General features: G+C 38.1%; 1 protein-coding gene across 7 annotated transcripts in view; it reads left to right on the top strand.

Annotated features, from left to right (window-relative positions):
- Positions 1-18,018, top strand: part of nfat5b (nuclear factor of activated T cells 5b) — a 38,526-nt gene that overhangs the window by 14,028 nt on the left and 6,480 nt on the right. For 5 of the 7 annotated variants that reach the window (XM_088334454.1, XM_088334456.1, XM_088334455.1 and 2 more), the window contains exons 2-8: positions 8,746-8,868; positions 13,214-13,838; positions 15,120-15,306; positions 15,593-15,783; positions 16,385-16,557; positions 17,670-17,804; positions 17,880-17,932. In XM_088334454.1, coding sequence (XP_088190580.1) covers positions 8,746-8,868; positions 13,214-13,838; positions 15,120-15,306; positions 15,593-15,783; positions 16,385-16,557; positions 17,670-17,804; positions 17,880-17,932 — 1,487 coding nt within the window. Of the gene's footprint in view, positions 1-8,745; positions 8,869-11,493; positions 11,557-13,213; positions 13,839-15,119; positions 15,307-15,592; positions 15,784-16,384; positions 16,558-17,669; positions 17,805-17,879; positions 17,933-18,018 lie in introns of those variants that run through there. The other 2 variants (XM_088334459.1, XM_088334460.1) reach the window with 2 other exon arrangements.

An 18,018-nucleotide genomic window follows, 5' to 3' on the forward strand; every position in this document is an offset into this window, starting at 1 on the left:
TTGTTCTACCGTGTGGCCCCCGAGTTGAAATGAGTTTGACACCCCTGATCTACAGAGCACTAGCTGGTGATCACCATTTCTTTGCGCTCATCTAACTTTTCTCAGAGTCTGATTCAATTGATGAATTAATAACGAGCCATTAGAGCTACTTGCTGTCGCCTTTGTTTTGGTGGCCAGTTGTGCATAGCCCACACTGTTTGACTGACACACTGATTGCAAACTTTGCCTTGCATGTATTAGCTAGTATTACTAAAACTTGCCTCTGCTTTGGCCGGCGCTGTTACAACCGAACTGGCCAAAACTTCCATCAACTACAAACATGGTACTATAAAAACGCAGTCTTTTGCAATTACAGAATCACACCATGTTACATTGCAATGTCGATTAGGTTTTGGTTAATCGCCTTCATACTCTCTCACTTTTTAGAAAATTTAAAGTAGGTGTCAGAGAGGTAAACGGGTGAAACCATTCAATTTTCCAATTTGTTTTTCTGCCTATAAATTTATGAAACTGTAATATCTGCCAATGGCATCCAACAGATTAAAACATTTTTTAAATGTTTGGTTGGGCATACCTAAAAACTTGGGTAAAAACTTGACCCTAACTTGGGTCACTTAGATCTGTTTTATCTTGTTAAATTGTTGTACAGAAATCCCGTTGTGATTTTTTTTTTTTTTCTGGCCAGCTGGATTCTCATCATGTACTAAGGATTGGCATACAGATTACTAACTGAATTTAAATCGGTCTGGCTAGGGTAGACCAAAGTAGATTTATACAACGCGTGCATTTGGTTGAGTTAATGCATTTTCAGTCATGAATCATGAGGCGAATTAATTGTCCCATAACTGTTTTACAATGCAAAGCACAAACTTTGTTAAAATGTATCTTTTCTACTCTTTGAAGGTCATATTGCCTGTTTTCTTAGCATGTTGGTTTTTGTTATATTCATTAAACGGGAAATTTCTTATTGAATGTGTAGAGATTGTGTAAGCTAATTCATTGTTAGTCAATTGTTCAGTTAGTCTGTAACTTGTCAGAAAATGTTCTCATGTTGATGTAGGTTTCAGAGATACAGAATTATTTGAATTGTCACACAGATAATCTGCTTATCATTAGCAGCAAATTTGATCCCTCTACTTTGACTTGATGTTGTGATTGTTTTGAGACAGTTTCACAATATTATATTTCTATAGTGAAATTCTCAAACTTGTGCTTTGAGAGTGCCTTAGGATTTAATTTAATCATTCTCTGAACTGAATCTGTTCACTGTTTGTTGTGTTGTTCCATCCTCCACGTTTGTGTTTTTTTATACTAATATTGAAAAACTGCTTTAATTCTTAACAAGTTTCATCCTTTTAAGCAATCATCTGTATCACTATGTTGTTTCCTTCTAAAACAAACCTCAATTTGTAAAGATTTTAGTCGCTCACTTGGAACCCCAGTTTCCCGTTTATCTCGATACGCATGCGCATACAAGAAAGCTTTGCTATTTACTCATCATGAATGACTAATTATTTGCCCTAAGCAGTTATCAATAACCCATTTACATTGAAGTCCGGATCTTACTTGTTAGCTGGGCAAAATGTTTCACACAAATGTCTTCTGAATGTTGACTCAATTAATGAGTGCATTGTTGCTCGATGATGTCAGGCTGTTGGCGCATGTGCACCTTTTGTTGCTAAAGTCTTTCCTGTTTCTTCAGCATCACTTTCCTGTGAATCAGATAGAAATGTCTGGACTTACGAAATTGATTCCGCATTTGATCAGTTTTATTACATTATGGTTGCTTCAACTTGCTTGCTTCACATTTTCTGACAGTATTGATACTACTATTGGGTTGTGTGCTTATCTAAGTCATTATCAAGAAGTATTTGCGTCTGCGTGTGATTGTGTGTGTTAGGCTGGCATTTTCTCTTGAACCAAATGATTCAGTATGTTGTTCTCTGTTAAGAATTTGAATTCCACTGAATTCTGAAATTCAGTTTTCATGTTATGCTTGTTTTTTTTACCATGACTTAACTCGTAAATTTCTAAACTACGGTGTGCATAAAGACCAGGATGACTCTCCAAGATATCTAACAATGTTTGGTGGAATTTCAAAAATTTAATTCTCAATTTCACTTTTTTCCAACCCTTGGTGGTTGTGTTTTTTTTTTTTTTTTTTTTTTTTTTTTTTTTTAATGCCCATTAGTTCGCCTACAGGTGGAATCGGTTTGTAGAAGATGCTGCCTCAATCACCCCGAACAACAACCTGACCCATCTGCAGTAAACACATATGCCAGGCTGCCGTTAGTTGACTTCAGCTCACCTTTCAACACTGTCATCCCAGACAAGCTGGCGCCAAAGCTACACACCTGGATCATGTACCTGGATCATTGTGCCACTGGATCAGGGACTTTCTCACCAACAGACCTCCGGTGGTGAGAATTGGGAAAACGACATAATTCCCACTGGTCATTGGCACGGGCACCCCACAGGGGTGTGTGCTCAGCCCAGCCCTCTTCACCTTATTTACTCACGACTGTGTTGCCATCCATCCCACCTATACTGTAGTGAAATTTGAAGACAACACTACAGTGGTAGGTCTCATCTCAAGCAACAATGAAACACAATACAAAGAAGAGATACAACAGCTTTCACTGTGGTGTTTAGTAAACAACCTTGCGCTGAAGACCAAGAAAACCAAGAAGGTCATCGTGGACTTGAGGAGGTCCAGAAAGATTGACCACGCCCCATCCTCCTGGATTAAGATGTGGTGGAGTGGGTGGACAACTTCAAGTTCCTTGGCAACCACATCACATCAGACATCTCTTTGTCTCCCAACTCTGATGAAGAAGGGTCAGCAAAGAATCTTCTCAACTTTTACAGAGCACCAATTGAGAGCATCCTCTGCCTCAACATGACCGTATGTTATGGCAGCTGCTCAGCACAAGAGAGGAATGAACTGGCACGGATGGTTAGGACTCCAAGGTGCATCGTGGGCCGCCCCCTCCCTGACTTGGAATCCATATATGTGGGCTGAGTCAAGAGGAGAGCAAAGGCAATCACCAATGACCCAGCCACCTGGGCCACAAACTGTTGGTGTCACTTGCATCAGGAAATCAGTATAAGAACATCCGTGCTACTACTGACTGACTAAATTTTACATATATAACACAGAATTGTCTTGAAAAATATGTACATACATGAACTCTTTCTTTCCTTTTTGTTTGTGTGTGTGTGTGTGTGTGTGTGTGTGTGTGTGTGTGTATAATATTGTCTGGCAACCAGTTCAGGGTGTCCCCTGCCCACTGCCCGATGATTGCTGGGATGGGCTCCAGCACCCCCGCAACCCAACTGAGGATAAGCGGTGCAGCTGATGATATATATATATATATATATATATATATATATATATATATAAAATGGCCGTAAGTAGAGGAGCGTCTGTATATAATATATATATTGATTGATTTTATTATTTCCAGTTTTTGAACTTGTTTTGTCAATTTGAACTCTTTGTAAACACTACACAGAGGTTGCAAAGAATATTTCATTAACATTATATGTCAATGACAATAAAGACAATCTCTTGAATCTCTTCTCTTGAATATGAAATGTACATTAGCCTAAGGGGATAGCAAGTCAAAAGGCTGAAGCGAACTGAAGTTTCGTGACAGGAATTTTATGGGGTTTGGCTTTTGGCAACTAATTTTGTTCCATGCAAATACTAATTGCAGTTAACCAAGTCGACCCAGAACAAGTTGAATCATAAATGGTTGGTTGGAGAACACTAGCACACAAGGTGTTGATAGTAGATAATTTGTTGTGCAGGTTAAACCAGTTCTTAGTTATTCTTGGAGTTTGACACTCAATAGTGTTAGTTAAAAAGAAGAAGTGTACATGTAGTTTTAGCATCCGGTCTAAGAACCAGGCCACACATTTGATCACACCAATTAGATCTTTCGTGACATACATACTGTCACTAATTTGATTTACCATTTCTCAAACAATGTCGGTCATGGAAGATGATTACATAAAATACAATTTTTAAAAATATGTTTTGTGCTAGTTGCGGCCCTACCACACAGAATAACGACTATTTTAAGGCCCGGTCACACAGCCTTTCACGGGCGTATCGAGGCTGAATCACGGCCAGAAATTTCTGCCCGTGAAGCAGACGCTGTCGGACGCTTTTGAGATTGTTATACAGACGAGATACAGCCGTGCTTTACACGTGGTAAGAAATTCACACGCGGTTGGCCACGCGAAAAAGTTTTGCGCTGCTCAAAACTTTAGACCATGGGTAACCGCAGGCGGCACAGCGATGCAGCCGTGGTTACCAGCGATAAGGACGCGGAACAGTCGCTGGCCAATTTTGCACATTTTCCACCGCGGGCAACCATGGGCAAAAAAAAAATCGCCAACTTTTACCCGCGATACAGACGCAAAAGGCTGTGTGACCGGGCCTTTAAGTCAACTAGTCACTGACTAGTGAAAGGACTGTATATGTATAATTGAATAAATATATATTTTTTTCTTTTTTGCAAAAGGTTGATCATTAGGAAGGACGGCACGGCTCCTGAGTAACGCGTGTGCAGCACAGTTCTGAGGTCATGGGATCAAACTTTATTGTGTGGAGTTTGCCTTTTCTCCCCCTGCTTGCGTGGGTTTCCTCCGGGTAGTCCGTTTTGCTCACACTTTCCAAAAACATTCATTTTAAGTTTATTGGCCTGTCCAAATTGTCCCCAGGTGTGAATAAGCGAGTGAGTTATCTCTCTCTGTGTGCCCTGTGACTGGCTGGCAACCAGTTCAGTGAGTCCCCTACCCACTGCCCAAGGACAGCTGAGATGCGCTCCAGCACCCCCGCGACCCTACTGTGGCTAAGTGGCGCAGATGATGGATGGATAGACTATAAGGAAAAATAAAATCAAAAAGAAAAACCCCAGCCATATATGGCTTGCGGGCCATACGCTGCAAACTCCTGTGGTACCTTTTTGTTCTTTCTCGTTCACACTCTCTCAGTAGGGCAGTCTGGAGGGCTTTGATAAGATTGGGCACATTTAACACCCCCCAATAACTGCAAAAATTGAGGGATCTCTGTATTCTTTTCATTCAACATATCGTGGATAAAATGCTCCCAAGCTTTAGAAGTTTTGGTTCGCTTAATTGATGTTGACGCTGCCATTTCTGTATGTTTATTTGACTGCTCAAGACAGAGACACTCTTGCGCATGAGTGACACTCAGCAGAGGTTATATTCATGTAGAAATACCTCAGTCTCTTGGAAAAACAAGTCTAGTGATCATGGTTGGCAACAAATTCCATTGTCGACCATTTCTGTTATTGATTTTTGTCAACAACATCGACAAATCGTTTCAGCCCTAATGGTAAGTATTTTGCACTTCTGTTAAGAGAAGTATTGGTGACCCTGGTAGTACATCAAACACTAAATGGTAAAGTTTCTCTTACAGAATTAATGCATGGACAGTATTTAACTTATTAATGTAAACTCAAGAACATTCAACTAAACCTCAAACACAGAAAGCCAACAGTTGGTGCAAACAAAAAGTCTTTAACTTGTATTATCAGACAGCAACGCACACTCAAAAAAATAATGTTTTTTTTTTAACAAGACAATCAAAATGAATCTTCTGCTCTTTAGGCCTTTAAAATAAAGTCCTGCCACTCTAATAAGCTTTCACAACACTTCGGCCCATTTTAGCAGTCACACTCAAGCAATGTTGTGCTTGTTCATTTTGTGTTCGATTCTGCAATATGGCTAATGGAGGTCAGGTGATTTGTTTTTGTTTTTTGTTGGCCTTGCATGTTTTTGATGCCCTCATTTTTGGAATCTGACGGACATTATTAACCGATTTGGGTTAGGTTAAATGTGTAAAACGATACCATTAAAAGTATAGGGTTTATTAAGGTAATATACCCCAGTTTGCTCCTTTTTATCTGATCAAATGTTTTACTTTGCAGATAAAAAGGTTTTTTTTAGATTGTTTATGGAGTTGCTTCTTAAGATTGGTTGGACTTCATTTGCATTTGTTTCCTAGCTAATTTTTGGTTTACGGGAGTGAGTTGTTCTAATTTTAGTCATGTGGTTCTGTGTCTGAACGATCATTTCATGAAAGGCTTTACAAAATTTGAGTCTTCTATTTCTTAACTAGAATTTTATTGTTTCATTATGTTTTTTCCTAAGATTGAATTCAACTTATCAGCTCATAAGTGTTGCTATGGAGTGCCTGGCAGCTATCATGTTGACTTGGCTGTAAACATTTCATGGTTGTTGCACAAGCTTTGCCGCAGGTATCATCCACATTGTATTGACACAGTGATCTTATTTTGTGTGTCAAATCAATTTGCAAGATAAATCTGGGGCTAAATTAAAAATAAATATGGCTAAATTTCTGCTAGACAAAACTCAAGATTACCTGTTTGACAACTTGAATTAAAAGAAATGGGTACATACAATAAGAAGTAGGTAGTTTGATCCGAAGGGTTTTAAAATCAGACCCACAAAAAAAGTGCCACGCCCTTGGTGTTGGGGCTAGTTAGAGCAAGCAGCAGGAATGTGAGCGAAATGAATGGAAGTGTAAGCCCTGCCAGTCACATGTCACCAGTCACTGTGTGTTTTCTTTCTTTATTTTTTTAAATGCCATTCATTATTTCTTACCAAAATACTGAATGCCTCAACATTTGATGATAAAGTAATGAGTAGCAGTACTTGCATGTATTTTCCCAGGTTGATAATACCACTGATACGATTGACATCAAAGTGTTATTCAAACTGTGCTTGTTAAAGCAAACAAAGCTCATACCTGACTTTACCCACACAAACAAGTCTGAGTGTAAATCGAAATCTGCTATGCGGGTGTAATCCATGTGACGAGGATCACAGACTGTAGTGGTCGTCCAAGGTGACCAATATACTGTAAATAACATCACTACGATTAAGTTAAAATCAAAACCTAAAGTTTGGTGGTTCATTGATGTTGATTTAGTTGACGTGAAAGGCGTAGTGTTTTTTTTCAAGTTTGAATGAAGAACTACACTATGTCAGCTCACAAGGAAACAAATATTCAGCAATTTGGAGTCTCGCAAAACATCCAGGCCTTGTGGAAACTCCAGAAACAGTCCAGCCAGTGATCAGGGACCTGTGAGTGGAGGCAAGTGTACATATTTTCTGCCTGTGCGGTTGGCAATGTGTTTACAGGAAAGGCGGCCCACTTGTTTTGAGCACATGTTTCTGCATGTGCAGTCTGTGAGCTCTGCGAAGTAGGGGCTTTAAACAGAGATGCAGACTGGGGGAGAACGTTTTTAAGGAACAAGTCGCAGAGATGGACATATGGGAAATTGGCATATTCTATCCCTTAATACATTTTTTTGTATGATGTTCAGAATTAAGCCCCCCGTCTGAGAATCAGCATTCCCGGTTCATCTGCTAAGCCCCAAGAGACTTGAGGGATTTAGGAACACAGGCCAGTTTTTTCAAACCTGGGTTCTGGATCAAACAATGGATGAATGGAGTATCTTACTTATGAACCAAGCTGCAGGGCTCAGCTGTAAGTAATTAAAGCTTCCAGTTGGTAGAGAAGAGAAGGGAATTTTTAATGGCTGCTCTAGGTTCTTACCATAATATTTGGATGATGAATCAGGCTCCTGGTAAATCTGATGAGCCATAGAGTGGACAGGGAAAAATGTTGGACAGGCCAGTGTTGTAGCTAGATCTGTTTTTGTTCATGCGCCTCAGTTGCTATGGCGTTTATGTGTTTTTGTTAATGCGCCTCAGTTGCATTGACATTTTGGTACGCATTTGATATCTTTTCACTTGTGTGTGCCTTTGCAGACCTATTATCTTAACTCTCTGTAACCTATTGTTTTGGAATGGTTTGTTAATGGTAGCAAGAATGGGAGAACTCTCACACTGCTCAGAATGACTCCTCAGCAAAAGCCTCAACACTTGAAGTTGCAATTTAATTGTTTTCCCCTCAATGAGATGTTGAAGTCTGTTATCCACATTCGGCGATAATAGAATAAAATGTTGTTTTTTCAAATTAATCGATGACACCTAAACCTAGGGGCGGGCCATAAATTGAACAATTTCAGTAATTTGAATTTAATAGTCATTAAATTGATGATTTGATAAATTGTGAAAGACTGGGAATGAATCCAATAGTATACCTTTCAAAAATAAACTCCTATAACTGAATATTTAAGAATTGGTTAGATACTAACTAGTACTACTGAATTTTAGGCAAGTAAGTTTTTTTTGGGGGGGGGCTAGGTTATGAACGTCTGTTTGAACTGATATCAAATGTATTATTTTCTGAGCATTTCGGCACAGCATGTATTTATCAATCAAGCACACCTAAATAATAGGTGTCATAAATGGAAAAAAAATACCATAAGTTTTGCATGAAATGCATCCTTTCGCAAAAGGTCATTTTTCTCAGAAGTTTTCTTGGAAACAAATATTTTCAAGAAACTTGTCAGTGTTAAACAATGGTAAAAGATAAACATATTTTCTCTTATCAGAGATGAGGGTTCAAGCTTCATTTTGATGTGTCCTAAGCCTATATGGCTACAGAACAAAACATTTCTGTAGGCCTTACAAATGAGCCAAAATAGCAAAAATTGGCTGGCAGCTGCTCTTTCCATTTGAGAGGAACGTGTGGCATTGAACGATTTAAGCGCTTTTTGCCTTGTACAATTACTTTGTTGTTTAAATGCCCTTTTACCTTTTTTTTGCATCCTCCAGAATTAATAGATGACATTCTGCCCAAAGAGCTGCAGTTAGCCTCCAGTATCCAGAAGAACCCAATAACCATGAGTCAAACCAGTGGTGGAGAGGCCGGCCTCCCTTCTACTGCATTAACTTCTGGTAAGATCTTTTTTTTCTCTTGCTTTGCGCTCAAAAGATTTAAGCCCCATCCTCCAAAACTATACTGGTAGTTAATACATTCAAAACATGTATTTAGATTTTATTTTGTTGAAATCTTAAATTGGATAATTTGAGTTCCGGTCATGTTCAAAATTGTTTATTTTTAAACCAGTCTCCTCGGCAGTTGCTGTTCAATTGAGCAAATTCATATGGACAATGAAATTGAGCACCACCTGAAAATATCCAGCATACAGTTTACAACAGGCTTATTTTTTATTTATTCTTTCTCTTAGGCTGTTAGAAATGTTATTACACTCACTCAGTTTATAGTGTTAACAAGTGGAAAAAAAGTACTGATCACATTTGAGTCAAAAATGTGCATTGCCTTCACAAATCAAAATAGACAAAAAAAGACTCAGTCAAATTGTGCAGAGACACATTATTCCGGTGTACATCACTTTTACAGAAAAATACGGTCAAGGCCTTTCCATGCATGTGTCGTTCTATTCAATGTTCAAAAACCCTTATTGGATCTCCAAAAAAACACCTAAGCAGAAAATCACAGTTCAAACAATAAAATAAAAAGCAAATACTCATGTTTGGGTAAAAAAAAAAAAGATAACGAAGTACTCCAAACGTAAGGCTTTTCAACAGACAATAAGTACCATTGGCTTTAATAAACACAATATGTTTTGGACTTAAAACGTTTAAAGGAAGAGTTGCAAAAAAACACTAATAAAAAGAGGAAATGAAAAACGGGAATTATTTTGCGTTTTAGCCCCTTTTCAATAAAACCAGCAATTTGTCCTAATTCAAACAAAAGTATTTCTTGTTCAATGTCTGCATTTACTGGTAATGTTCAATAAAATTGTGATGATATATATATATATATATATAAAATGATGTCAGACTACATGTTTTCTTATAAGAAAGTTAGACAATGAATAGATATTGGTATTTTATTTTGATAACATGCCCCTTGTTTGTTAAAATAGTCTTGGAATGATACATCATCACATGGTGAACACTTGTTAAATCCATTTATTTTTTTCTTAAAGACAAAATTAAAATGTAAATATGTCGTATAAAATGTATCATTTTCATTTTGATGGAACCATATCCATCCAGTAAATCCACCATCCCATAGTAATGAATCCCAAGTTCCCAAGCATGTCAATAGGATTTCATCTTGACATTGGCTATGTTTTAAAACATGCTAAATTATTTTTGCGTTACTAGATTTACATAAATGTGTAACAGTTTAAAGCACACTCATCGGGGGCGGATTCAATGACCTTACTTTACAGACTATAAAATGTACCTATTTTGATAACTATATTTAGCCTAAAAATTGTGTGTAAATCGATTCGTCATTGGTCGACATACTATTATGCATTTTATGTATAAAAAGGTGTCGCATAGAATGACTTTTAAAAATATTGAATTGTCTCGTTCACACAAATGATTTACAGTTTTATGATGTATGGGGCCTTGATTAATCTAACTAAAACATTTGTGGTTGCAGAATTTGAGCTGGGAATCTATTTTCATCAATATCTGGGGGCGGCCATTTTTAGACTTGCTGTTGAGTGAAGATGATGTTACAATTGCCCTCTCCATTCTATGAAAACAACTTATAGCAACACTGCTTCAGAAGGCAGGTGAACTTTGATTAATCATTGGTTGAAGCCCAAGTAGCTGTGATGTCAAATCATTCAAGACCATTCTAAAATATGGTCCGCCCCCAGGAATGGATAAAAAGTAATCTTGCACTAACACAATCTCATCTCATTAGCTGTACCGCTTATCCTCCTTAGGGTCACGGGGGGGCTGGAGCCCATCCCAGCCATCTCCGGGCAGTGGGCAGGGGACACCCTGAACTGGTTGCCAGCCAATCGCAGGGCACACGGGGACAGACAACTCACTCGCTCATTCACACCTAGGGACAATTTGGACCGGCCAATTCACCTGAAATGCATGTTTTTTGAATTTGGGAGGAAACCGGAGTGCCCGGAGGAAACCCACGCAAGCACGGGGAGAACATACAAACTCCGCACAGGAAGTCTGGAGCTGGATTTGAACCCACGCAGGAGGTTCCCAAGACATGAACTGTGCCGCACATGCGCTAACCACTGCGCCGCCGTGCTGCCCACATTTTTTATACAAGTGGTGGGCCAAAACAACACGTTGTTTTAAATAAATCATATGGGTTGACTTTAGCTTTAAACATTGATAAACTGTTGTTGCCCTCCAAACAATGCCCAATACAAAATCCTTGGCTGCGTCTGAATCGTCAAAATATTCCCTGTATGAGTAAATTTTTATGATGCGTTTGTCTGATTCCCTCTAAAATGAACCAGTTTCCCAATGTTTCAACAGCAACATACACTTATACCCACAATCTAAGTCGGTTACGTGTCAATGATTTGCTCAGTCCTATTTGCAGGTTAAACCCAATCTTTCTGACTCTTCATGCAACTATTTTTTTCCAAAATGAAGTGTTAAGACACGATAGAGCAACACTTTTTTGAATAAACAAAACAACTTGTATCTGTTTCTTCAGACACCTGCCAACTGTCTACTTTCAGCCCTTATTGATCAATCGATGTCTGATTTTTATTCCAGGAAGTTCCCTCTGAGGCAGGCAGGGTCTGCATATAAAATGGTCTGCAGTTCTCTGCTTCATAGGTCAGAAGCTTGTTTATTTTGTCTCTGTGGCTTAGTTTAGTCCCAACTAGGCAAAGTGATTATTGTAATTAAAATTCAGGCTATGCCTGGAATGCCACATATTCCCCATAGAAAAATACATCACTCGCTAGAGCTAATTTTTTTGTTTTGTTACCCCAAAAAACATTTCAGTCATGACTCAAACAATGAGGTTCAACTTAATTTTTGAATTGTTTTTTTAAGGTAAATCCCTAAATGTTATCACCATTGATTTTCACACTGAAAGTTGTTTTTACTTTATGGGTTTCTTTTATCGGATTTGGGGCGTTAGGAGGCATTAGGAGTTGCAAGGGCTGGTATAGGTCTAACATACTATTGTTACTTCACACATACTATTGTTACGTTATTGCAGGGGTGGCGAACAAGTTTGACACAAAGAGCCGAAATTTTTAACTGTGAGAGTAAAAGAGCCACACCACGCACTGACCTGCCATGACAGACAGACACACACAATTAAAAACATTATTTCCCATAACACACTCCTCTCCTTCCAATACAGCAAGTATTGTTCTTGTGTTTATTTCAAGGAAAGTGTCCACCCTCAATACACACCAAAAAAAAACCTAAATATGAAACAAGGCAAATAGTCACAGTATATAGAAAATTTGATGAGGCAGAGCTGCATTCTTATTGGCCAAGAGCCGCATGCAGCTCTAGAGCCACGTGTTCGCCACCCCTGCGTTATTGATACTTTTAAATTGACAATGTTCTGAGGTAAAATTCTACATTACCTTTAGAAACTACATTCTTACAATTAATATTATTGAGGGCACCATATGAATGGAAATTATTATCAGACACGTTTAAATGTCACTTGGAAAAAGAAAGCCCTGTAATCCTTACAATAAAAGAAAAATGTGTATAAAATAAAGTGGTGCCTTGATGTACAAGTTTAATGTGTCTTGTGGCCACACTCATCCGAAAACATATTTTCCCAATAAAATAATTGAAATTGCTATTAGTCTGTTGCAACTTTTTTGGTTTCCGATCAACAAAATTTTTTGCAATGTGCATTTTAAAGAAGAAAAACTGACCTCCAAATTTTTGTATTTTGTGTTCTCGAATTGTTCTTTCTAAGTCCTGCAGGAGCGTTATAAGTCAAAAAGATGTGGTAACTGGCACTTATCAAGGTATTGTAATTAGGCGACTGAGTTCCAGGCATCAGGGCATGTCCTTTTATGCTTTGTCAAGTCATGTCCTGTCTCAGCTCATCACTACGCTGCTAATAGACATACTACATGAATGATGGAAGAATACTGAGTATTATTGTTTGTCTTCCTGTAGTTGCTGCGATTTCAGTTAACCTTTTGCTTGAAGTCTATATTATGTGTTGGAAGTTGCGTTTAAACAATGTGGAAACAAAGTTTTTGCCATTTTTTTTTTTCAATGCCGGAATGCTTTGTTATTTAAAGTGAATTTAATTGAACTCGGTGCTAACACGTATGGCTATCCAGAGAAAAAAATTATACAATAAAAAAAATCTGGGAAATGGTTGTATGTGTCTTGATACATCTTTAAATTGTGCTACTTGTATCTCAAGGCACCACAGGACAATCTTAAAAACGGTTTGATATCATCATCTGAAAAGACACTAACTTCCCAAACATTTGCACTATAGATGGCTCGTCCGCCCACATGACAATGGCCGGCCCCCGCAGTGCTTTTCCCACATCTTCCACGTCCACCAAACATTGCAGTTCTTTGAACAGTGATCCCGTATGTAGCGGCAATGTGGACTCAGAGGACAGCAGAAGTTGCAGAGCTCTTCCGGAGACCCTTGGTGCCGAAGGTGGGAACGCAAAAAGCAGTGGTGGTGGACAACGCCTGCCCCTCAATGAGGTTGGAGGGGGGTTAGGCGTTCCACCCCAGGAGGATCAGCAACATCAGCACATGATGCCTCCGAAAAGGCGCACTGAACTCAACATCTCTCCACCTCCAGCAGACCTGTTTAGCGATAGCCACATGTCCTGTCAAGCAGAGACGTCGTTTGACTCAGAACATAGCAATAGCATCTGGATGGAAGACTCTCTCTCCAACTTCAGTATGATGAGCACAACTTCTTACAATGACAACACAGAAGTGCCACGAAAGTCGCGCAAACGCACTCCCCGGCAAAGGCCTGGGCGCAAGTCTATGCCTCCTGCCGAAGCTAGCATGGATGTCTTTGATGCGGACAGCGCAAAAGGGCCACACTTTGTCATTTCCCAGCTTGGCACTGACAACAAGACCGGACAGAAAGCAAGGTGTGTGCAACAATGAATATTGTGTCTGTCACCAGTTGATGCCAAGATTATGAGGATTTGGCCACTGAACTCATCCACACCTTATGTAAAGTTATTAGGCACCACACCCATTGTCTGAAATACAGTCAAAACCTGCTACTGTTGCAAACATTCAATTTTAGTGTATTTTTCCAAGACTGATAAGGCGTCTTGATGGATTAGATAAACACAGATATAATTGTGCAAAGGCAGCAACGCTGCTTTTTGTAGTCTAGCAAGACTGGAGCACCTTTACTTTGAATTGGCTTAGGTTGGTAGGTCAATACTGTATGAAATTCCAGGTGCAAAAAAAAAATGGGAATGTTAATGGCTTTGGCCGTTGTACATTGGGCCATCAGCTAATTCTTTTTAGTTGTTCCTTTGTAAGGCTCACAAAAAAGATGGATTCATTTTAATGTTCTTTATTGTGATTTGAGATTGCCAATTGAGTATAATTAGTCTTTCATGGTGCTTGACTTTAAAAAAGATGTGTATCCTTTTCTTCCTTTTTTTGTTAATGTTTTAATTTAGTTGAGTGAAGAGGATCACAGCTGCCCTGGCATGACTGATACGTTTGAGTTAATTTGTCTTGGGTTCACAAAACAGGTGGATTAATTATAATGTACTTGAATTTGCTATGGTCATGTAGTGAATACATTTTTCAAAGCGCTAGACTTCATTATGGAATTATTTTTCATGTATTAATTTTTTGATTGATTTTAAATAAGTATTTAGTGAAGATGATCACGGTTGCTCAGGCCTCATGAACAAATCAGGGATAAAATCAACTATTATTTTGGTATCTACATATAACAACATCAATCGGTTCTGCAAAAAAACATTTTTTATTTTTCTATATTCAAACTTTTTTCCAGTAAAATAATAAGCCATTATCCTTACAGTGAGATAGATAAAAGTGAATTTTGCTTGTTTACATTTTTTTAAACGAATAAAAGAAAATAAGATCCCAAATCAGCAAAATTAATTAGCTGTTTTTATTTTATTTTATTTTGTAGTTGTCAGTTTCTAAATTTAAGTAGTATATTTATTGTAATACTATTTGTTTTATTGCTTGCTTTAAAAAAACAAGAATATACACACAATAACAATAGTTTGAGGAATTTTAGTCCTTTATCCCTTACGTTTATGTTGGGTCTTTTAAATATGAACGCATGAAAATAATTTTGGGTTTAACTCTGAAACAGAAGTCATGTTGAAATGTGTTTTTCCTGGTCGTTTTTATTTTTTTTCACTATTCTGCAGTATACAAGAAAATGTTCAGACACCTAAACATAAAGGAGTTTTAGCCATGCAGTACCCGTCAAAGTGTGAAAATAAGGAGCTGAAGATCCTTGTTCAACCTGAACCTCAGCACCGGGCTCGCTACCTGACAGAAGGCAGCAGAGGGTCTGTGAAGGACCGCAGTCAACAGGGCTACCCTACCATCATGGTAACTGTTGAATCTTTTTGTTGTCAAAACAATGTTGGTTGTTTAGTATAAGTTTTTAGTTTCCGTTTTGTTCAAACTTTAGGTAATTTTTTAAATTCAATCTTTGCACATTAAAGATTGTCAAACCCTGACAATCAATTAGGAATTCAATTTGATAAGAGGCAAACTTAAAATGCACCCTCATGATTATAAATGAAAAAAACTGACAGTCACCTTAAAACAATTGAATAGTTCCCTGCTAATACACATAATCCCATATGCTGATTTTCAAATTATATATTTTCAGCTGGAAGGTGTGAATGAGCCAGTCGTTTTGCAAGTGTTTGTGGGAAATGACACTGAACGGGTGAGACCGCATGGATTTTATCAAGCGTGCAGAGTGACCGGCCGCAACACCACAACTTGTAAAGAGGTCGATATTGGGGGAACGACAGTCATCGAGGTCCCCTTGGAACCAAGCTCCAACATGACTTTGGCGTACGTGCTTTGTTGTTGTTGTTCCTTTGTCTTGACAAATCAACTTTATTGTCAAATATGCGATATACAAAACATACAGCACAGATTAAAAAAACGTATTTTTCCCGTGTGAAAACATTTAAAAAATGAGGCAAAATATAAATAACAGATAGCAGCAAGGTCAAAAAAGAAACAAATCATGCACATGAAAAATATAAAAATATGTAATATTTAAAACATGTGCAAAAGAATAGCTGGAATCTAAATAGAGCAATTTTACATTGGTTTGGTAGAAAGCAGAATGGTGAGAGGGGTTAGGAGAGGCAGAGCGTTCAGAGTCCTGACAGTCTGATGGAAGAAGCTGTCCTTGAGCCTGCCGGTCGTTGCTGTGGCTCTGAAACTCTGCATTCTTTTCCCTGATAACAGCAGATTAATTTAAAAGGGTTATTGGAGTAGAAATCATTTGTTTTTTGAGAAGTGTTGAACTAGGAAAAATGCTTACTGGTGAAATAACAATGTAATTCAAATCCAACTAATTTTCAGTCTTGATTAACAGACAAACAGTTGTAGTTATAACATATTCTACATGTTTTCCCAAATTTGACCGTAACCTTTTTTGCAGTGTGGACTGTGTTGGAATTTTGAAGCTCCGAAATGCCGATGTGGAGGCTCGTATTGGGGTGGCAGGATCAAAGAAGAAGAGCACCCGTGCGAGGCTCGTTTTTCGCGTGAACATACCGCGCCCTGACGGTTCTGTGCTCACACTCCAAACCCTGTCATCTTCCATCCTTTGCAGTAAGTTGAGCTTTGTTCATGTCCTTGTAAATTGAACTAGACAGAGGTGAATATATGAACACATTTATCACATTTTACCCAGGAATCTCCCGTTTATAGACCATTACAGGGTTCACCAGAACGGTACCCAACGACAAAATTAGTGATGGGTTGTTGTAATTTCCTGGGAGGTTTGAAATTTTAAACAATGTAAAAGATGTATAGAAAGTGTTTTACTATCCGTTTTGTACATAGCATAGAAAACATTATCATGGTCAGGGTCTTTACATACGTGAACAATTCCTAATAACTCTGAATACATCTTTTTTAAATTAGCCCTTTTTGAGGAAGATGTTTTCTGGTTGACTCTGTCTATTTTTCCCCCCACTGTTTATAATTAAAACCAAATTACGTAGTAGTACAATGGTAATAACATGTTATTTAGTTTAATGCAAATACAACCCTTTCCCATTTGCACTAATTGATGACATAAAATTAGCTGTCAGTTTTAAGAAGATTGGTCTAATGTAAACTTTTGAGACATTGAGTAAATTCCTTTTTATCCTTTCGTAATGTGTGATAAACATTATAAGGTTGTGGTTGGCTTTATAAACAGGAAAGACGTTTACCGGCATAAGAAAATTTATTCCGTAGAACCGACAAGGGAGGAATTAAAGGAAGGACAAAACAATAGAATTAGGACGTAGTTCAAGGTGAGCGAACACGCAACACAGTTGTAGCTTTCCACACATAGTATGTGCTGTGTATGAATTCACAGATTGGGTGGTACCATTGTATTTCAGTCAGAAATTGAATCAAAGAATAACGAATTTTTTAGAACTAGGAGTCACATTGTAAATTGACATCTATAATCTAACTTTACATTTCTTGTCATATATTCTGGGGGGAATGTTGAAAATAACTGCAAAATCAATGCCCTGAATTTATAATTTACAATATTTGTTTAGGCACAACATAAGCCCAATAAACAAGTTCTACAACTCGAATACCAAAACTGACAATTTTATGTTTCAGACGGAAAATTTCTTATGATCAGCAAATGTGCTCCTTACTAGTTAGGCTGCTTTTCATTTCAAGAAATTCAGTTTTTTCGTTACCTACTGTGCCAACAGCTCAGCCGGCAGGGGTTCCCGAGATCCTGAAGAAATCATTGCATTGTTGCTCAGTGAGGGGCAAGGAAGAGCTCTTCATCATTGGCAAGAATTTTCTGAAAGACGCTAAGGTCATTTTTCAAGAGAATATCTCTGGTAAGGACTCCTGCTTTTACAAATAAACTGATGCTATTTTTAACATTTTCAATTCAAGAACCATCTTTTTTTCAGATGAAACGTCTTGGAAGGCTGAGGCAGAAATTGATATGGATTATTTTCACCAGGTTAGACTTAATGTTTAGGTTTTATTTAAAACAAGTAATTTGTGGCACACAAGCTAAGTGCCAGCCACTTGAGATTTGTTTGGTTG

Source organism: Urocampus carinirostris, chromosome 4 (assembly GCF_059441175.1).
Source record: "Urocampus carinirostris isolate Australia breed hairy pipefish chromosome 4, RoL_Ucar_1.0, whole genome shotgun sequence".
In the NCBI taxonomy this organism is placed as follows: domain Eukaryota; kingdom Metazoa; phylum Chordata; class Actinopteri; order Syngnathiformes; family Syngnathidae; genus Urocampus; species Urocampus carinirostris.